At 35.0% G+C, this 18,580-nt stretch overlaps 1 protein-coding gene across 1 annotated transcript; it reads right to left on the reverse strand.

The window, feature by feature from the left end:
• Window positions 1–753: 753 nt before the first annotated feature.
• Window positions 754–17,497, reverse strand: LOC115628979 (sodium/potassium-transporting ATPase subunit beta-1). Its single transcript, XM_030525259.1, has 5 exons — window positions 17,361–17,497; window positions 16,878–17,108; window positions 2,023–2,280; window positions 1,675–1,943; window positions 754–1,605 (listed from the first exon to the last, which is right to left on the reverse strand). Exons 2-5 carry the CDS (start codon window positions 16,999–17,001, stop codon window positions 1,327–1,329), a joined length of 930 nt encoding a protein of 309 aa, XP_030381119.1. The 5' UTR covers window positions 17,002–17,108; window positions 17,361–17,497; the 3' UTR covers window positions 754–1,326.
• Window positions 17,498–18,580: the final 1,083 nt, after the last annotated feature.

Raw genomic sequence — 18,580 nt, forward strand, 5'->3', positions numbered from 1 at the left:
GGGGGAAAATCAAAAAAATAAAACAAACTCGTATAGAATACACACATAACGCATCTTCGTGCAAAATTTGGTGTCTCTATCTCTTATAGTCTCTGAGATCCAGGTGTTCATACGGACGGACAGACGGACAGACGGACAGACGGACAGACGGACAGACAGACAGACAGGGCTAGATCGACTCGTCTCGTCATGCTGATCAAGAATATATATACTTTGTGGGGTCTGCCACGCCTCCTTCTGCCTGTTACATTTTTCAGCTCCCGCAAACCTAATATACTCTTGTACATTTCATGTACAGAGTATAATTAAAAACACAATATTTCCAGCTTTAGAATCGGTCTTTTATTCATTAATTTCGCAACAAAAATGATTTAATCGCTTGCTTAAAGTGAATAAAATGAGTTTTTCATATAAATCTCAGAATGGCTTCAACAACAAATCAAGAAATTGTGTTTATATTGGAATATTTGTTGTAGTTGATCGTTTTAAAGTATCTATTCCTATATCGCCTAAGTTTGCATTACAGTTATGTTTTCAATACTCGTTTTTAAAGTGTTTAATGTGGGTGTGTACATTAAAATGATAATAAGTTTATTCATAATATAATTATGTGTTTTAGCAGTTTTTCAAATGTCAATATAATTGTATTCCGTTTATATACTTTGTGTTTTGGCGACCTTCTTAACAGATGATGGTGATTTGAAAAGCTTAAGCTTTATAAGGTTTATAATTTTTACATTGAAAATGTTTGGGTTTAAAGTTTAACAAAAATGATTATTTATTCTCTTTAGAAGTGGACGTGAAAACAAAGTAAATCATAACAGATATTGAATAATTCTAATTAACTAAATACAAGTGACGAAAATCATCGCATAATTACAGAAATTAATAATGTTTAAATATTAAAATTAAGAACTTATAGCATATAGAACAAGCCTGAAGCTATAACAACAATTGCAAGAGCTGTGGCTTTTGCGGCGCATATTGGTTTTTTGAACTTTTCTATCATTGTTTTTCTTCTCAAGTTTTAACATTTTGGGCAAATCTTTCCTATAATTGCTCTCTTCACTTCTCACTTGATCTCTTTTCTATAAATATATACAACACATTTAACACTTGAATTCGCCTAAGCCCTATTTATGAATTAATCGCCTTGTAGTTGGTAGCTGGTAGTTGGTAGTTAGTTGGTCTCTCGTCTTCTTCACAACTTCCACTTGAACGACGCCATATAACTTGCTATATAAAACATTTATATATAGAGTTAGATTGGTGGTTGTAGTTGCGATCACAAGTTCTTGTAGTGCAGTGTAGTGTAGAGCTCGGTCCTTAGTCGACCATCAGCTGGAAGGTGACGGAGCCCATACGATCGCGCTGCCTGCCGCTATATATGATATTCTTGGCCCAGGCACGACATTCGACCTCCACCAAGGTGTTATTTGGTAAACGACTGAATTGCACAGCAACTATCGGACTCAGATAGCCTGGCTGATTTAGATAGGGATAGTAGAAGGCTGGGAAGCCTTGACGTGGATAGTAAGAAATGCCGTCAAAGTTCTCCTGATCCTTGCCGTAGTGGCCTGTGCACGAAACCCAGATTTGTTGCAGCTAGTAGATGTAGAAAATTCAAATACTTGAAGCTTGTATTATCTTATTAAGCGAACCAATACTGCTTACCTCTAACTGGTTCGTCTCATTGATGCGCTGCTTCAGTGATGAGGGCATGTCATTGGGCAGGTTGGCGGGGCTATCGTAATATTCGGGATTCCAGCCATAGATTTTGTTTAGCTTGAGGAAAACACAAGGCTGGCGCGTCTTATAGCCATAGTTGTTTTCCCTCGAGCAGCCCTTGAGGTCGTTCACATCCACCAAACACACATCGGTAGGCTTGTGGTTCTGATTGAAGTCGCAGTGCTTGACCTTGCGACCCTCCGTATTATTATAATCTATTGAAATGAATTATTAATTAGTTATGCATAGAGCAAATATACATACAAGTATGCATAGGAATAGGAATGTGCTTACCGTCCAGAAAATCATTGATTAACTCAATCCAGTAATCTGATTCTGCGTCTTTGCGGGCATCAAATTGTATAATGCCTCCGCGCTCTGTTTGTTCGCTTAACGGACGGAAACCTAAACCGGGATTTGTGCCTATCAGCGAGCTCTCCAGTTGCCATTTGGGCTTATCATTTTCGATCGTGGACAACAGACCCTGCATGCAGATCGCAAACAGTGCGGCAAGAACAATGTAGAAGATCGTGTAGAAGAAGAATAGTTGACCTGAAATTGTATAGAATTGTTGATTGCTGGTTAGTGGGGTTCAAACAAAGGGGGTGGGATGTGTTCAAAAATGTTTACAACATTACAGAGTTTATTTTTAAGATAAGATAATGATCCAAATTTTAAAATATTTATCCAAATTGCAATAATATCTTGTTACGGCTATGACGCGTTAGGATTTCATCTGGTGATCTAAAGCTCTGCTTTTTCCTAAAAGTTATATAATTGATTTTATGTAACCGTTTGGAAATAACAGTTTTGATAAATTCAGCATAATTTTGGAATCAACCGATTTAGCACAGCCGATTTAAATCGCCCTAGCAAATTCGACGTTATTTAATTAATTATTATAAAAAATAAAATTTGACAAATACAGTTCGATATGTTAAATCAGGTTTATTGTATTTTGACCATTTCATTACTTAGATATATAAATAAAATGAAAGTTTGACGTGCGCATAACAATTATAACCGATCCAAAATTGAATCATTTAACTAACCGATTCAGAACAATCAATTGAATTGAATGTATCAGACTTTAATTAGGAGGTTAGACATAATTGATTCAATCGAGTAATCGAATCGATACAATCCGTTCAGCATAATACATTTCTCAGTTCCATAAAACTGTTCCCATTTATGGCATTCTCTTCAAGCTACCGATTCGAGGTAACTGAAATACACTTAAATCATATGGATATGGACTGATGTTCAATATGTGGCAGGCCGGTATTCCTGCTCATATAACATTTACGAATCGACAATTCACATTTAAGTGAAAATATAAAATATTAGCACCCGTTAACACCAAAATATTTTAAGCTTGGTTTCAAAAATGTACCATTCGAATTTTTGAAGAGTTAGTCGAAACAATTATGCGACAGAATCAAAAATAGGCGAGCTAAACACATTCGAATAATTTTACATACGTCTGCATTACATTGTACTACAAGTATGCACAAGTTTGAATTGCGAATGCGAATAATTAAGCATCTATACTTGTACTTGTATGTACGTATGTACGTATGTATGTATAGTCGGTCCAATGTTTACGTTTACGCAAATTCAAATAGACTTTTGTTGGGCTTTTTTATGCAATATACTTGTAGTCTCGTACGGCCACCGCGCGTTAATCGCAAAACGCGCCAAACGTTAAATGCAGTCAATAGAAATAAACAAATAGAGGACTGTGATGCCCGAGAAGTGAGAGAAAAGCAATGTGTATAGACATATACTATATAGATATATATATATATATATATATATATATATATGTATACATATATGTATATGTATTTCATTGTCATTAACATTGACGACTCAGTTAGAATTGTGCTGCGGATCGGCGTCGGCATGCGGCATGCGGCATTCGACATCCACAGCCACAGCCACATCCACATAGGCGATTGGGTCGCCCAAACCCATACACCCGTTGCATAAATAAAGCCAAAGTCGATAAACAGAAGAGAATTACAGACAAGCAGCGGATATGGGGCAGCTCGAATTCCCAAACAAATTAATCGTTTGAATGAATATCGAATACAATGCAACACAGCACAAGCCAACAAATAGGTACAGTAGGCAACAAAAAGCCGCCTTCTCGCGTACATACTTGTATACTACGAGTGTACTAGAATAAACAATCAGCTATCAATAAGTAATCATTCGTTGCATTGCTAACGACTTTTCAAATTTGGGCTTACGGCTGTCTGTTGTGGCACTCATCAATTTTTTAGCCTTAACTTACTTTCGAGTCTGGCTATTTTTGTTGCCAAGCAAGCGGCAAAGCGAATTAATTGCGTTCAAGTACAAGGAAATAAGTTTGGCAATGACCGCCCGCTGACACGCTCATGCCAATAGACTAGACGGAGACCGGCATTGCCGCCCCTTGCTATGACGCCAGCGTTAGTCAATCCCCCAGTCCGTCAGACAGACAGACAGACAGACCCGCCAAGGTGGGCGCCCGCAACGGGCATGTGTAACCAATATCGGAATGTAAGTATGTACTATGATTACATGCAGACCAGCAACATTCTTATGTCTTCGCCACAATTTGTCGCCGGTCCCAAAATAAAGTATGAATGGAAAAAAGCCAGCAAGAAATTATACGTTGTCTTCAGATTTGGCCCAACACAATCGATAAGTTAGTTACTGCCACAGTAATATCTATCAAATACAATTTTTGTGTAAGCTTCTTTCTTAAATATCAACCGAAAAACTTACGATTATACTTGTATGTAGAAGAAGGCAAACAAAATACCAAAATTGTTTACTACTTGTATGTTTGCAGGTATGATCACCTTGATCTCGCAAAGTATTAGAAGTAGAGAAACTAAACTTGGCAGTAGCATTCTTCTTAAGTGTAGGCTTATCAAGTTATTGTTATAATTCTCATATGTTTAATATGTCATACAGATTTTACTGGACTTCGACAATTACTATATTTGAAGTAGGGACACTAAGCTTGACAGTAGCATTTCTCCTAATTGTGGCATCTCTATTAAGCTCCTCATAGATTTTGTTATATGACAAGCTATTATAAAAGTATTTATTTTCGAAGCTTTTAAAAATAAGAGAAATAAAACTTGGCTTAATATTATGTTCGTTTCAATCTAAAAAGTGGAATTTGATTTTTCTAAAAATACATATTCATAGAGATAAATAAAAGTCGAATGAAGACATCGAAAAATCCATGGATGTGTAACGGTTATTAAATGAATGTGTGACAAATATTAAATTGAAATTAATTCAATTTATGAAAGCATCAAATAAATTGTTATCGATGTCAATGACGAAAACTTATAAATCAGAGAGATAGTGCAGCCAAAAAGAAAATTAAGGTAAGCTAGAGAATTTTTCATTTTAAGTATGAATGTTTTCCGGCATTTTAAAATTATTTGAAATATATAATAAATATAATTATTTGACAAATAATTAAAAAAAAAATTGTCCATTTAAAGGTTCAGAATATATTTCAAGTTTTCAATATATATAACAAAATATATAAACAAATTATAAATTATTCAAATATGTTAAGAATCTTTTTCTTTCAGAAGCATGTATTTATTTTTTCGAATGAAGCTGCCTGCCTTTCTCTAATTGGTGCGTGATATCGTTGTAATACTGTACGCATGACAACGTCCAATTTCTGAGTATGGTAGTACGGGTATGTACTATCAAGTTGCTTCGGATCTGTCTGGATTTTTATGGACTCGATATTAAACACACTAGGTGGCACAATAACTTTTTTACGGCATTTACCTAAACACATTTACATAAATTGTGCCGTAAACTACTCGACGATGTGTCAAGTCACAGGTTGCTAAGGTCCTTTGGGAGCTGAATGCGAGCACATTGTATTTATAGAGTAAATAGTAGGGAGGAGTGGAGATCTCCTCGGGTGGTCAGTGCCAAGCAAAAATTGATAAACGTATGAACATGGGAGTTTGTTATGCATAGATGTAAGCATAAGCCGTATTTGGCGAATACTGTTGGCTACTAAGGATACAGATAGACATATATCAGCAATAAATCGAAACAATTTGTGTCAACTAGGAAGTTAAATTTCGTTTGTTCTTTACAGAGGGCAATCGTTAAAGTACATACTTTTACTGATGTACATTACCGGACTGGTCTAATTAGCCGTGATGGGCAAAACGAGTTCTGAGAGAGCTCGCTTGAGGAGACATTTCATTATATGGAAATATTTATGAATCTCTCTCTTGGACTTTCCAACATAATAATTGCCCGGCTTCTGCCGTATAATTACTGAAGTGGTTCTCTCATGCTCTTGATTTAAATGTGATTGAGAAAACAAACGTTAAGTGTTTGAGTCTGGAAGACAGTTTGCAGACATCCAATCATTAAAGGAAGTCATGAAAAGGGCCTGGGGTGAAATATCTTTGCACTATAGCCCAGTGATTAAGGTGTTATAAGGTCCACATTATTAGATCTGTTTTGTTTATGTCTAGTCCAGCTTTAGTTTTTCTACAATTTTCTAACAAGAGGGTTCGCGTCTCAACAGGAATCATTTTAATTGGCCATATGGCTTACAAGATCTAGGGTCCACGTCATCTTTTCTTTTTTGTTGATGTAGATCTGAGCTTTATTCTTTTATTCTTTATATGCATGATTTCCTTCCTGGACTATTTTCAATAAGGATGATTGCATACAACTTTTAATAGTAATATTCAAAATGAAAACTAATATGAAATGTTAAATTTATCTTGGGGGATTAATAGAAGTAAAAATATTATTTGAATTTTTAGTTGAAAAAAAATTGCATTAAAATATTATTATCATTATGATTATTATTATATTATTATGGTTTATTGCTGGAGTATCATCATTTTCAGCAATTTTATACAAAGTGAATTGATTTTTCGTTTCTATTACTTATTATACGGAAAGCAGTGAAGGGGAGGTGGAATTATTTGCATGTGTCCACTGCTTTTTAAATAGTTTCAATATTTATAACAACATTTTATATTTAAAGTTTGTTTTTCACTTTTTGTACATATAGAAAACTTTATTTGAAGGGCAGCTAAATAATAGCCTCTCAAAAGTTGATTGTGTGACAAATATTCAAATTCAAAAATAAACTGCCTGTCACCTATTTGTTTACAAACTTTGTGTTTATATTTAAAAATGCAAGTTTTATTGACCGGCCTGGGAAAGAGGAGCACATAAAATATTAAGAGTGTGGCTGACGACAAAAACAAACTACAAGTATAACAGCACTCACACATATAATATAATTGAACAGCTTAGGTATTAATTTGGTAATAAAATAAATCGATAACCCACTGTTTTCATAAAATTAAGCATTCATTTTTAGTATTTACGTTGCTCTTGCGTTTGCATAATTCGCATAATAACAGACACTATATATGTAAGTATATATGTATATTGTTTTTGGCGATTTTAATGCCACTCAGTTGGCATCCGTTGGCTTGCCTTGAAATACATTCGGACTGCTCATAACCGAAAATAAACATAAATTTTGAAGAACTTTTCACTCTCTGCGCCATTTTGGCAGCCGAAGAGGTCAGCTACCCACCCCAGCGCTATAATTAGTTCAGCCAGATACTATACAGTATAGATATAAAGAATCTCCGATGGACGCACGTGTTTTCATCGAATTTTCAATTGCCTTTTATTTGTAAAAAAAGCAAATAATTGTGTAAAATTTTGAAAATTCAGAGCCTCTGGGAATTGGTTAAAGTTGGTTATGGGCAGAAGACAGCGGCTTTATTAAAAGTAAACCCATATGGTGGAAGTGTATAAGTGAGTGATTGGGTGGGTGGATGGGTGGATCACACATCTAGGGCTTGCACACCCTGGGTGGGAAAACTTGCACAATATTTACATAAACAAGGACGGAACACGCGGACGGCTTCGAGGCGCTCATGTAGAAAAGTTTCAGCCATAACAGTAAATGCGATTCATCATGAACACACACACATACTTGTACGTACACACACAGTGGCCAGCAACAACAACTATCACGTTGCTTTGTGCAGCCGGGCGAGTCCCAATGACCAAGTTTAATAATAAAATCGAGAAGTGAAGGCGCGAGCGCTCTCGGCTTGTTTGATGATGTGATGCGGTAAACAAACTTAAAGAGCCCGTGACCCATATAAAAACTAACGGGCGCTCCCAACTACACCCCCCAACCCCAACGCCAACCCCCTCCCAACCGGCCAATGCCAAGTGAAATGCTGGCAAGAAAGCACGTCATCATCGTGTATGCGTCGCCCAATGAAGGACAATAGGTCTGGGACTAGCTCCTATAAGGTTAATAATTTAGCCATAGGTTATCACAAATATGGCAGCCCAGGTTGCACTCTTCCGCAACATTTTAGTGTGTTTGCGTGCATGTGTGTGTGTGTGTGTGTGTGTGTGTTTTAATTTGTTTGCTCAACTGACCAAAAACTACCCAAGCATGTACATATGTAGCAGGAATAATGTGGCAAGTTCTTTTTACTGCACACATGTGCGCCTAATTAGTTGGGTGGTTGGCTTATGTGGCATGGGAAATGAGTCATTATATTTAAATTATGAGTGCGCGGAAAAAATCGTTGCATACGGTCAGGGGAAGCAAATGGAGATCGTTAGGGGAAGCCAAAACTTATCAAGAAATTTAGGTTGTAATTAATTATAACATTATGGCAATTGAGATAACAATAGTCAATGAAATAGCAACGAAAATAGTCAAGGAATATAATTAGACAACGTGAATTGGATTGTTGAAAAATAAATCAACTTTTTAAATAATTGCGTTCTCTGATTAATAACTCCTCTCTCGTAAAAGCTTGTGTCCTTGCAGCTGAAGAACTCGGTCAACCGATCCGATAAATGTGTTTTTTTTTTTTTGTCAATAAATTTCGAAACTAATTATGCTTTCGACACAATTTTTCCTTATTTATTTGGATAGCAGAACGAGCGACATAAAAGCGTTTATTTGTAGCATAGCTTTAAAATTAAACTCCACTTAAATGGCTTTTAATTTATTTTCTTTATTTTAGCTCGTAAAGTCTGCCGATAAAAGCTGTCATAAATTTAATGTTTTATGTTCATTCTGGGTACAGTCTACTGTTTTTCAGTGGCCCTCCCAAATACACATAATCACATTGTAAGGACAGACGTTTACAGCAATCCTTGGACAGTTGGCCATTTCGTGCTCCGCACCCTTAGGTGGCCAGCCTGCAACCCTTTGCTGCCACACCTGTCTGTCTCTTCCTCTCTCTCCCCCTCTCGGGCACTTTTAATGCACCTCTGTTTACTTTTCATTTTGGGGCGCCCTTGACTTGGCCGGTACTGCGTTATTTGTTGTTCCTATCTAATGACAGCCATTAAAAACATTTCATAGCATTTGTTGTTGTTGCTTAGCTTTCGCTCAAAGCCAGCACTTGCCACATGCACCGCATTAAGATGCATATCAGAAGGATATTGATGGAAATCATTTTGAAAATTGTCACGCAGAGGGGTTCATAAAAAAATGTTGATAACAGGTAATTTGTTTTTTTGCTTTGTCACAAATAAATAATACTTATTTATATTAAAAGCTTATATTCAATCGATAATTATATTTTTCCCCCCTTAAAGTATTTAATTTCCTTGTATTTTTTTGCAAATCAAATAATCAACATATTGACCAACTGTGCACAGATTCTCAAAAATGATTTGGATTTGATGTACACTTCTTTTTTTTAACCAATAAAAGTATTGTGGGTATATTTTTAAATAAATCAAATATAATTCGTAAAATACAAGTATAAATAAGAAGTATAAAGAGCTTAAATCTAGTCTGCCATATTAGAGGTTAGTTAGTTAAAAGAGGTAATTCAGAATAACTGTGTTCAGCTGGAGGGGTATTTTGATATCATTCAATAGATGAATTTAGTTGAATTGGATAAATTACTTGTCGTTGTGAAACTAATCTTTCTCAAATAATATAAAAAAAATACCTAGTAAAGAAATTGAAGATCCAATAGTTGAAATAACATTTCATGTAGTGTAAGCATCTGGATAATCAGAGTATCGTCGAGGCATTCCAGCTAGTCCTAGAAATGTTGGGGAAAAGGTTAAATTTACCCCAATAAATATAATAATAAATTGACTTTTTAATCATTGTGGATTTAGTGTTAATCCTGTAAATAAGGGGTATCAGTGAATAAGCCCGGCCATAATAGCAAATACTGCTCCCATTGATAAAACATAATGAAAATGGGCTACTACACAGTATGTATTATGAAGAATAATATCAACTGATGAATTCGCTAGTACATAGAAGCTCACTATATTTCAACGTTTTTCTATTTGTATTTTACAATTGACTTTTCTTCTTTGTTATATTCGATCCATCTTATTCGATAAGCATTTAAATTTAATGTCGAATAATATTACAGCATTTTTGATGAGTTGGACATTAATGCAGACTAGGATAACATGAACTTCGAACTCAAAAGGGAGAGAGATAGAGAGAGAGAGAGAGAGAGGGAGCCAGAGAGAACGGAACATCCATATATTTATAGAGGTTAATTTCGTTCTTTCGTATGCCATAAAACGATCATATTTCGCTTAAGTGCATCTTAGCTTGAGAGAACTGAATGATTTGGAATACGTTCGCAGTTATATGCATTTTTATAATATTGCCTAACAATATCCAGTCATAAATCCTATTGAGTATGATTGATTATTAAAGGACATAAGGATTCAAAAGAGTTTGGATTGAAAATGTTGGTGACTAACTGGGGAAAATAGCTGAAAAGAACACGAAAAGGTTAGTCGCCATCAACTTAGATGAGTACATTCATACATTTATTGTACCTATACGAACTTATATGCACCTATGTATATATCAATAAAATATTTCTCTACGCTCTTAAGAACCCGAAAAATGTTTAGACCAATATTCATTGAGTTCGAAAGCAATACGTGTACATTAACTTTTGTGTGCACTGTAGATTGTTGAACCCTTTTTTATTGGATTCTTTTGATTACACAAATAAGTCGCAACCGCCCACAGAAGGCAAAATGTCCCCAGCAGTTGTTCTGCTTTATCCGACTTGCTTGCTGCATTTAAAGGTCTATCACATGCTTTTCCGACTTGGCCAATTAAGTCTGGGAACAACAACAATGCGCGAATTTTCACAAACTTCGTCTAATAGGCGGATGTCTGCCTAAACAAGAACAATGAGTGCGATTCTATCTGCACCGCTTGGCACGCTTGACTAATTTTTAATTTGCGTTTTAGTAGACATTAAACTAATTAATGGACGCAGGTTTAAAAAATTAATGCAAAGTTGTTTGTTGTTGTTTGCTCGGCGAGAGAACCTTGTGATGCGACAGACAAAGCGAAAGCCAAAAAAAACGAAAAACGAAAAACAAAAAACCGGTTCAACAGCTTATTTGTTTTGGAAATGCTTTCGTTGTTACATTTTGTCAGTATTTTCGCTGAACGATATAAAGCGAGTCGTGTTTGTTGTTATTGTTTTGTCATTCGTTGTCGATTTTGATTTGTCGTCATGTAAGTTACTACAACAACAACAACAACAACAACAACAGCAGCAGTGGTAAGGCAAATGAGTTTCAGCTCGAGCTTAAACCAGTTCAAACTGCTAATTGTCAGTTAAGGTCACTCTCCCTGCCGCTCTCCGTCTGGCCAGCCTCTCACGCCTCTCCCTGTCACGCTCTTCCACTACTACTATTTGTTCTACTAACTAGTTAGACGCTGGCTTAGTTGTCGTGGTTGTTGCTGTCTAGGTTAGAAGATGCTAAGATAAAGCTAATTTGTATACTGAATTGAGTATTTAAGTCAACGCTATCCTCCTCCCAGTTGAATACTCATTAAGAGAGAGAGACTCTGTCGCTAATTAGTGATTTATTATTTTTTAAATAATACATTATTGTATTTCTACTTTTCAATTTAAATTAAAGGCCAAATTTTTGTGTTGCCGATGAATATATAAGGGCTAGAATATCCAAACTTGGTAACTGGAATCTCCTAGGTCCAAGAAAGAATAAATTTGTAATGCAGCCTTCCCTTCAACACCCCTCCTTCCAAGCCGTTAACACATATTCCATATCTCCCGTAATTCTACGAATTTTTGACTCAAATTTGAAAACCTGTTTTCCATTTATTTATTTATTATAAGTACCCTCAAAATAATTTCAGCTCCCCGCATTTACCTCAGTCAGTCAAGACAAACCTTTTTATAATATAGATCAATCTGGCTCTTTCGCGATTTATATATGTATAAAGTATATAAGTATCCCACCGTTGCAGAAAATTTTGCATTCAAAGCAATTTGATCATAATTTTTGCACATTTTAAAAAAAGAGTGGCATATTTATTGAAATCTGCATAAAAAGCAAAGCATACACTTGACTCCGTAATGCAGAGCCAAATGCATAAGTAAATATAGGGATTATCATAAATATGAGCATAAAGCTTAAGTAAGTAAGTTTATGAATTATTCTGCTTGAACAATTTTACATAAATTTCAAGAACAACAATAACAAGAGCAACCAAATAAAAACCCCTTTAGAATTTGTTCTTTTCGTTCAAACAAATACAAAACTTTTTGCATAATGAGGCACATTAAACGGAAAGGCGAAAGGATAACAACGGGAAGGAAAAACATGTAAAAAGTTTTCTTGCAAACACGTGTCCTGCGTAGAGTGTGGAGGCCCCGAGACATCAATGCCCAATTAGGTAAAGAAACACTCCAAATATGTCAAAGTTTGGGGCATATTTTTTGCTTTCCAGTTAGACCCAATCTAATAAGCAAACTAAACGGCCGTAATGTTTGCCTCGAGCAGGCAGTATGTGAAATTAATTCACTTAAAATGCCACAAAAGTATACATACATACATGCGACTATGTACATACATACACATACATACAAGTATATGCATAGTATTCTAGTATACTTATGTTGCAGGCCAGCGATGACGATGACGCACTCCCTAAAGGGTGTGACGCTTTCTATTCGGGGTACTACCACCTTAGAGGCAAAAGCATGTTGCCCTGACCTGCCCACAACTAAGTATTTACTTGGTCTAAATGTTTGGCTTATCGGCTTGGATTGCAAATTGGTTGGGGGCCTGAATTTTGGGGCTGGTCTGCGCGTAATGAGTCTAATGATGACGGCCCCAGCCAATGAGTAACATTGTTTCCTTTTCTTTGGGCGCCAAAATTGTTGCTTCGCGGCTGAATAGTGGCGCCTAACATGAAGACTATATGTAGGCGGCTACGAAATCGTGTCTTTCCCACATAAACCTAAACGAAGGCCTTTCACTTACTCAACGAGTGGGTGCCACATGCAAATGTCTAGTTGACATTCCTAGTAAGTGCTGGATCCGGATATTAAATGTAGTACAGTCAACCATTTTGAACTAAACTAAAGGGCTTACCATTGAAGTTAACAGAAATAAGAGGCTAACATTTTACTATATAATTCTATAATAATTCGATTGGGAATTAATGTCGAGTTGGCATTCCTAAAGTAATCGTGTATTCAGATTCCATTTCTCTTCAGACATTCATTTTGCTCATGCATGATTCATTGTTGAGTGGATCTGACGCTTTAAAACAATCACATTTAAATATTTAAGGTCGATATAGTGTATTTTTTAATACAAAAAATATTTCTGTGCTTTTGAAACATTACATTATTAATAAGTTAACAAATATTTGCTGAAAATATTTTTCAATTGAAATATCTACTTTTATTTAAACTCCTGAAACAGATATAGGAATGGATGATTTATTACTGCAAGCAGTTTAAAACACCACCAAACCAACGGAAGTGAATCCCACAGAGCTATAATTGAAACAACTCGAGAAAAGATTAGGATGCACATTATCATAGAAAAGAGAGAGAGACCAATGATTTAATAAAAGTTGTCAATTGAAATGCATTGAAAGGCCAAAAGGGAGCCTACGAAGTATTGAAAATAAAATTAATTCTTGTTTTTCATAGACATGTATTGAAAAACTGTAACGGTATAATTTAATTATGTGACTAAAAAAAAACTGGAAAGGTTCTTAATTTTGTGGGGAAACAATCAGTTTGCATTAAAATGAGTAAATAAAGAAAGTATTACCCTTAGCATTTTAAAAATAAAAAGCATATTGTTACCTGCACTTCTATTGAAATTGCAATTAACCACAAGAAAGTGCAAAATAAGTTTAATAGTCCTAACCCCTTCCGTTTCTCAGATCGAAACGTTCATACATGCAAACAAACTTGACAAGTCCTTCAAAATCCACTTATATTCCGAATAAATGCGGTAAAAGCTTTTCAACATTAACTGTTCCTTATCGATTGTTTTACATGTCTAGAATAAAGCTGTTTGCTGAACCATTTCGACAAATCAATAGGAATGAATACATTTGTTGAAGAATGAAAACGGAAAGGCCTAACTCTGAGTCTTTTTATTTGCCGCATAGCTACGGTAGCCAAATTGTAGATATACTATATAATTTGTAGCTCGACGAACATCTTCAATTAATTATAAGAAAATAAAAACAAGTTCAATATCACTAACCCATATAGTCTCTTCGCTCGAAACGTTTAAACATGCAGACGAGCCTTTCTAAATCAACTTTTAGTCTGCGTGAATAACTGGAGCGAGAACTTTTGAAAGAATAGCTATTTTATAGAGTGCTGTATTTAATTATGTTTATAAAAGTATTTGTGTGAATATATGATGACAGCTTTTAAAATCTCTCGCTACCGTACCTAAGCGTGAAGAATTGGCGTAAAAAACGCTCGTTCTGTTCAGTCGGTTGCGAAAACCTTGAATTTGTTTACAGAACTCATTATAAAGCAAATATTGTACCACGACGTCCAAGTACAGTCCGTGGTGTGCTTATACTGCTTATAGTACTTCAACACGGCCCCCTGTCTGTCTGCCCTAAGTGCGATTCCGATTCCGATTCACCGTCCAAGTCCGAGTACGTGTGTCCGTGCCAGTTTGTGTTGCAACTTTTATCATTTTGAGAAGCAAGTGTTGAAATATGCGGGGCGTTTGGGACATGTTTGGCATAAAAATGGTAGCATGTTTAAATAAATGCCAAAGTAAGACGCAGAAGAAATTAAAAATTGAATTTTGAAACAGTTCCCCTCTAAAAATAACAAATTTCTAGTATAAGTTGGTTATGCATTGGATACATTCCTTAGCTATATCGCTATATAGGCGTTCTTAAAATGCAAATTCATTCGAAACAGTCATTAATTACACACAGCCAACAGGTTCTAAGGCAACCCACTTGTAGAATTTGAAAAGCTTTAATAAACAATTTTAATAGCTTTGTTAAAATATGCTTAAAACTGCAAACTAATTCCATTATATAAGCCACTAATGTGCTTTATCACCAGCATGCTATGACTATATATAATTTTTTTATCAAACTTTTTTGTGGGGTTAACTAAACAATAATTTTGTTCTCTCTTTCTCTCTTTGTCTCTCTATCTATTTTTTGCTGCTTTTGTTAGTTTTGCGCTTCGTCTCATTTACTCGACAAACCACAACAGAGTCGCCAAATAACTGATAACATATATATATATACTTATATACTATACTAGCACACAATCCACTCATCTCATTATTAAGGGCGCCTTTCTGTACTCCATGCCGGAAAAAACGCTTATGAAGACAAAATATTGATAAGAGGTACGCGACTCACATATCACAAAATCGTCGCATTTCGTATTTGTAATATGACTCCATAACTGGTTATTGGTTCGACAATATGTACGAATTGTTAGTGACATACATTGGTTATTTCAGTATTTTCGATGTCCATTACTTGTACATCTTTTTGCTGTAGCTTTAAAATATATTTCAATCGGGGTTAGATCTGCTTAGCTGACACCATAAGTGTTAGTTCTCCTTTACTGAACTCATAATATTAAAACACGGATTTAAAAAAAAAAAATTGACTCTTTAACTGGTTCGAAAACACGAACGTGTATAGTATTTACTAGATAATGACAGTAAATAGAAATTTCAGCTTATCGATTTCAAATTCCCTTGAATTTCTTTAAATTTCGAAACTAATGCTTTAAATTAAATTTGATACAGTGTTAAAATTTATTTTTTAAATGAAATCGTCATCCAAAATACAATATTTCAAATATTAATAATATGTTATTACAAATGTATTATAATTTTAATTAACTGCCAATATTATTATGAATGTTTTTCTTATTAATTAGATATGTTTGATTTATATATTTTTTATTATTATTATTAAATATTGTAAAAACAAAAATGTATAAGCTAAAAGTATTTAATCAATTTATTGAAGATCTAACTTCTAATTTGTTAATGATTTAATCTGTTTTACTAGTTTTATTACTATGTACTTTTCATTGTATTATTTATATTCCCATGCTTCCCAAAGAAGATGTCGTTCTCTGCACCCGAATATGCCAAATACTTTGAGCTCAGATGACTTAGCTCATGTTTTTTTAATTATTTATTGCCTTTTTATTCGTGAATGTTATAATAAATATGTTTCATTATTTTTAGCTAAAAATATTATTTTCTTTTTCATTTATTATTTTTTATTTAATTCGACATGAACTATTTGCTCCATCCTTAAGCTTAGAAAAATAAAAACAAGTTTTCTTTGGCTATTCTTGCGCAACGATGCGGTTTCCTATTACTATTGGGCGTAGTTAAATTATTTTAAATTTAAGATAAAAAAAAAGTAAAACGCGGCCTAAGAAGCGCTTCAGTGTATTTAAAGTACGCTAATTTCCAAATAAACAGTGAATCATAGAATATATATAATTATAAATAATAAATCAACCTACACTTGCCATTTATGTGAATCAGACTCGAATAATAATAGTGGCTTGACAAAGGGATATTGAACATAATGAATATACTCGTACATAAGTAAGAGGACTGGAAATAGAATCCATCATAAATGACTAACAATTGGGCTATTACAACTACTCGTATTCGGTCGCGTTCTATTTCAAAATTATTGAATTATTGCTTTTAGATGCTGGCTGGATTTATGAGTAACTTAAACTTGATTGTAATGAGACAAGATTTTTATTTTTGTAACTCACCCCAGTTTTTGCCGGTACGTCCGAAAAAAGTTCCATTTTGTGGATCATATATGAACTCGGAAAGGGTTACCTTCTTTGCAGGCTGTGGAAACTCGTAGGCAACTTTTTCATTGTTCTTGGACATTTTGGCGGTTTTTTTTTGTTGCTGTTGTTTTAGGTTTTCACTAAAATTACACTTTTTGCTCGATTTAAATTTTATTGCTACTGCTGCTGACGTGGACGGTGTGAAGGCTAAGAAAAAATTTTAATATTATATTTTTATTGAAAACATTGGCAAAGAGAGCACTATACGAATGTGTATATATGTACATATATAAATATAGATATTTTTTACTGCGCTTGTAAATTATAAATATAAAAGGCACAAGAACACAAAAATGTTGAAAAGGTTATAATTATGCAATTATTTAACTTTTTTTTCGAAAATTTTTAAAAAATAATTTTATAGCAATTAATAATCAGAAACAAATGGCGCACACATACACAGACGAGCACAAGCACACACACAACAGCGAAATTGTTGTTGGTGCTGTTGCTTAGGTGTACAACGGCAACTCTCGAACTGAACTGTTAATCACACGTTGCGTCGTGGTGCGTGCTGCGTGCTGCGCTCTCGAGGAAAGATCACCAACTGAACGCGGCCCCCGAATGTGGCCAAGCAGCACAACACTTGTCGTTGGCGCGCCAAGCGCGGCGCTGTCTTCAGTTACTGTGCCAACAGCAGCAGCAACAAAAACAACAACAGTGTGCTCACCAACACTCTCTCACACACGAGCAATGTGCTCAGCTAACACGCACTCACACACACACACACACATTTATTAGCCTGTGTGGGAGAGCGTGTAAAGGTAGAGCAGCAAATACAAAAGATGGGAGGGCTAGCTGATAAAATGATAAAAAAGGAATAAATTGGTGTTTTCATAATACATACTACTTATATAGTAAATCTCATCTGGGGCCGTTACTTCATTATATCCATGTTTTTTTTTAATTTTGAAAATATTTGAATGTGTAGCTCTCGAATTTTAGATCCTTCATCACACTCCAAAATACTTGCTCCTTGCAAACAATAAATACAATGTTTTGCCTTTATCAAAATTGTAAAAAATGCGATACGAATTAATCAATTCCACATTATTATTCTAAGATCTCCGTGACTAAATTCATGAAGAGGTTATACGAAAGCTTATGATACAACATTGTCAAATTCTATTTTTCCCAAGGCTTTTCAGAATTTTATGATTGTTGGATAGCTTGCGAGGTGATTATGTTGATAAATAAACTAGTATCCACTCAGAAACATTGCATTATCTCACCTAAACCGATTACTTATCAGCCAGTCCCCTACAGACAGCTGTTGAATACTGTCGACACATACAGAGACGCATATAAACCAACAACAACAGAGAAGGGCAAAGCTTCTTGACAGCGGGTGGCATCGAGGGTTTGGTGAGGGATGACGGTCTGCTTTTGAGCACCAAAATGCTTGCCAAATGTCTTGACGCAGTTCCTTTGGCCGTATTGATGTATGTCTAAACCTATTTACGTATAGGACGATGTATATACAACATAAACATAAATATAAATATAAATGTACATGCTCTCAGTCACTACGCAAACAATTCAGTTATTCACTGATTGAGCGCAGACAGTATCCAGACAACAACATTTAGAAACAAAAAAAAAAACCTTAGGGGGTGTTT

Source organism: Scaptodrosophila lebanonensis, unplaced genomic scaffold, assembly GCF_003285725.1.
Source record: "Scaptodrosophila lebanonensis strain 11010-0011.00,11010-0021.00 unplaced genomic scaffold, SlebRS2 tig00000131-arrow-arrow-pilon, whole genome shotgun sequence".
Lineage (NCBI taxonomy): Eukaryota > Metazoa > Arthropoda > Insecta > Diptera > Drosophilidae > Scaptodrosophila > Scaptodrosophila lebanonensis.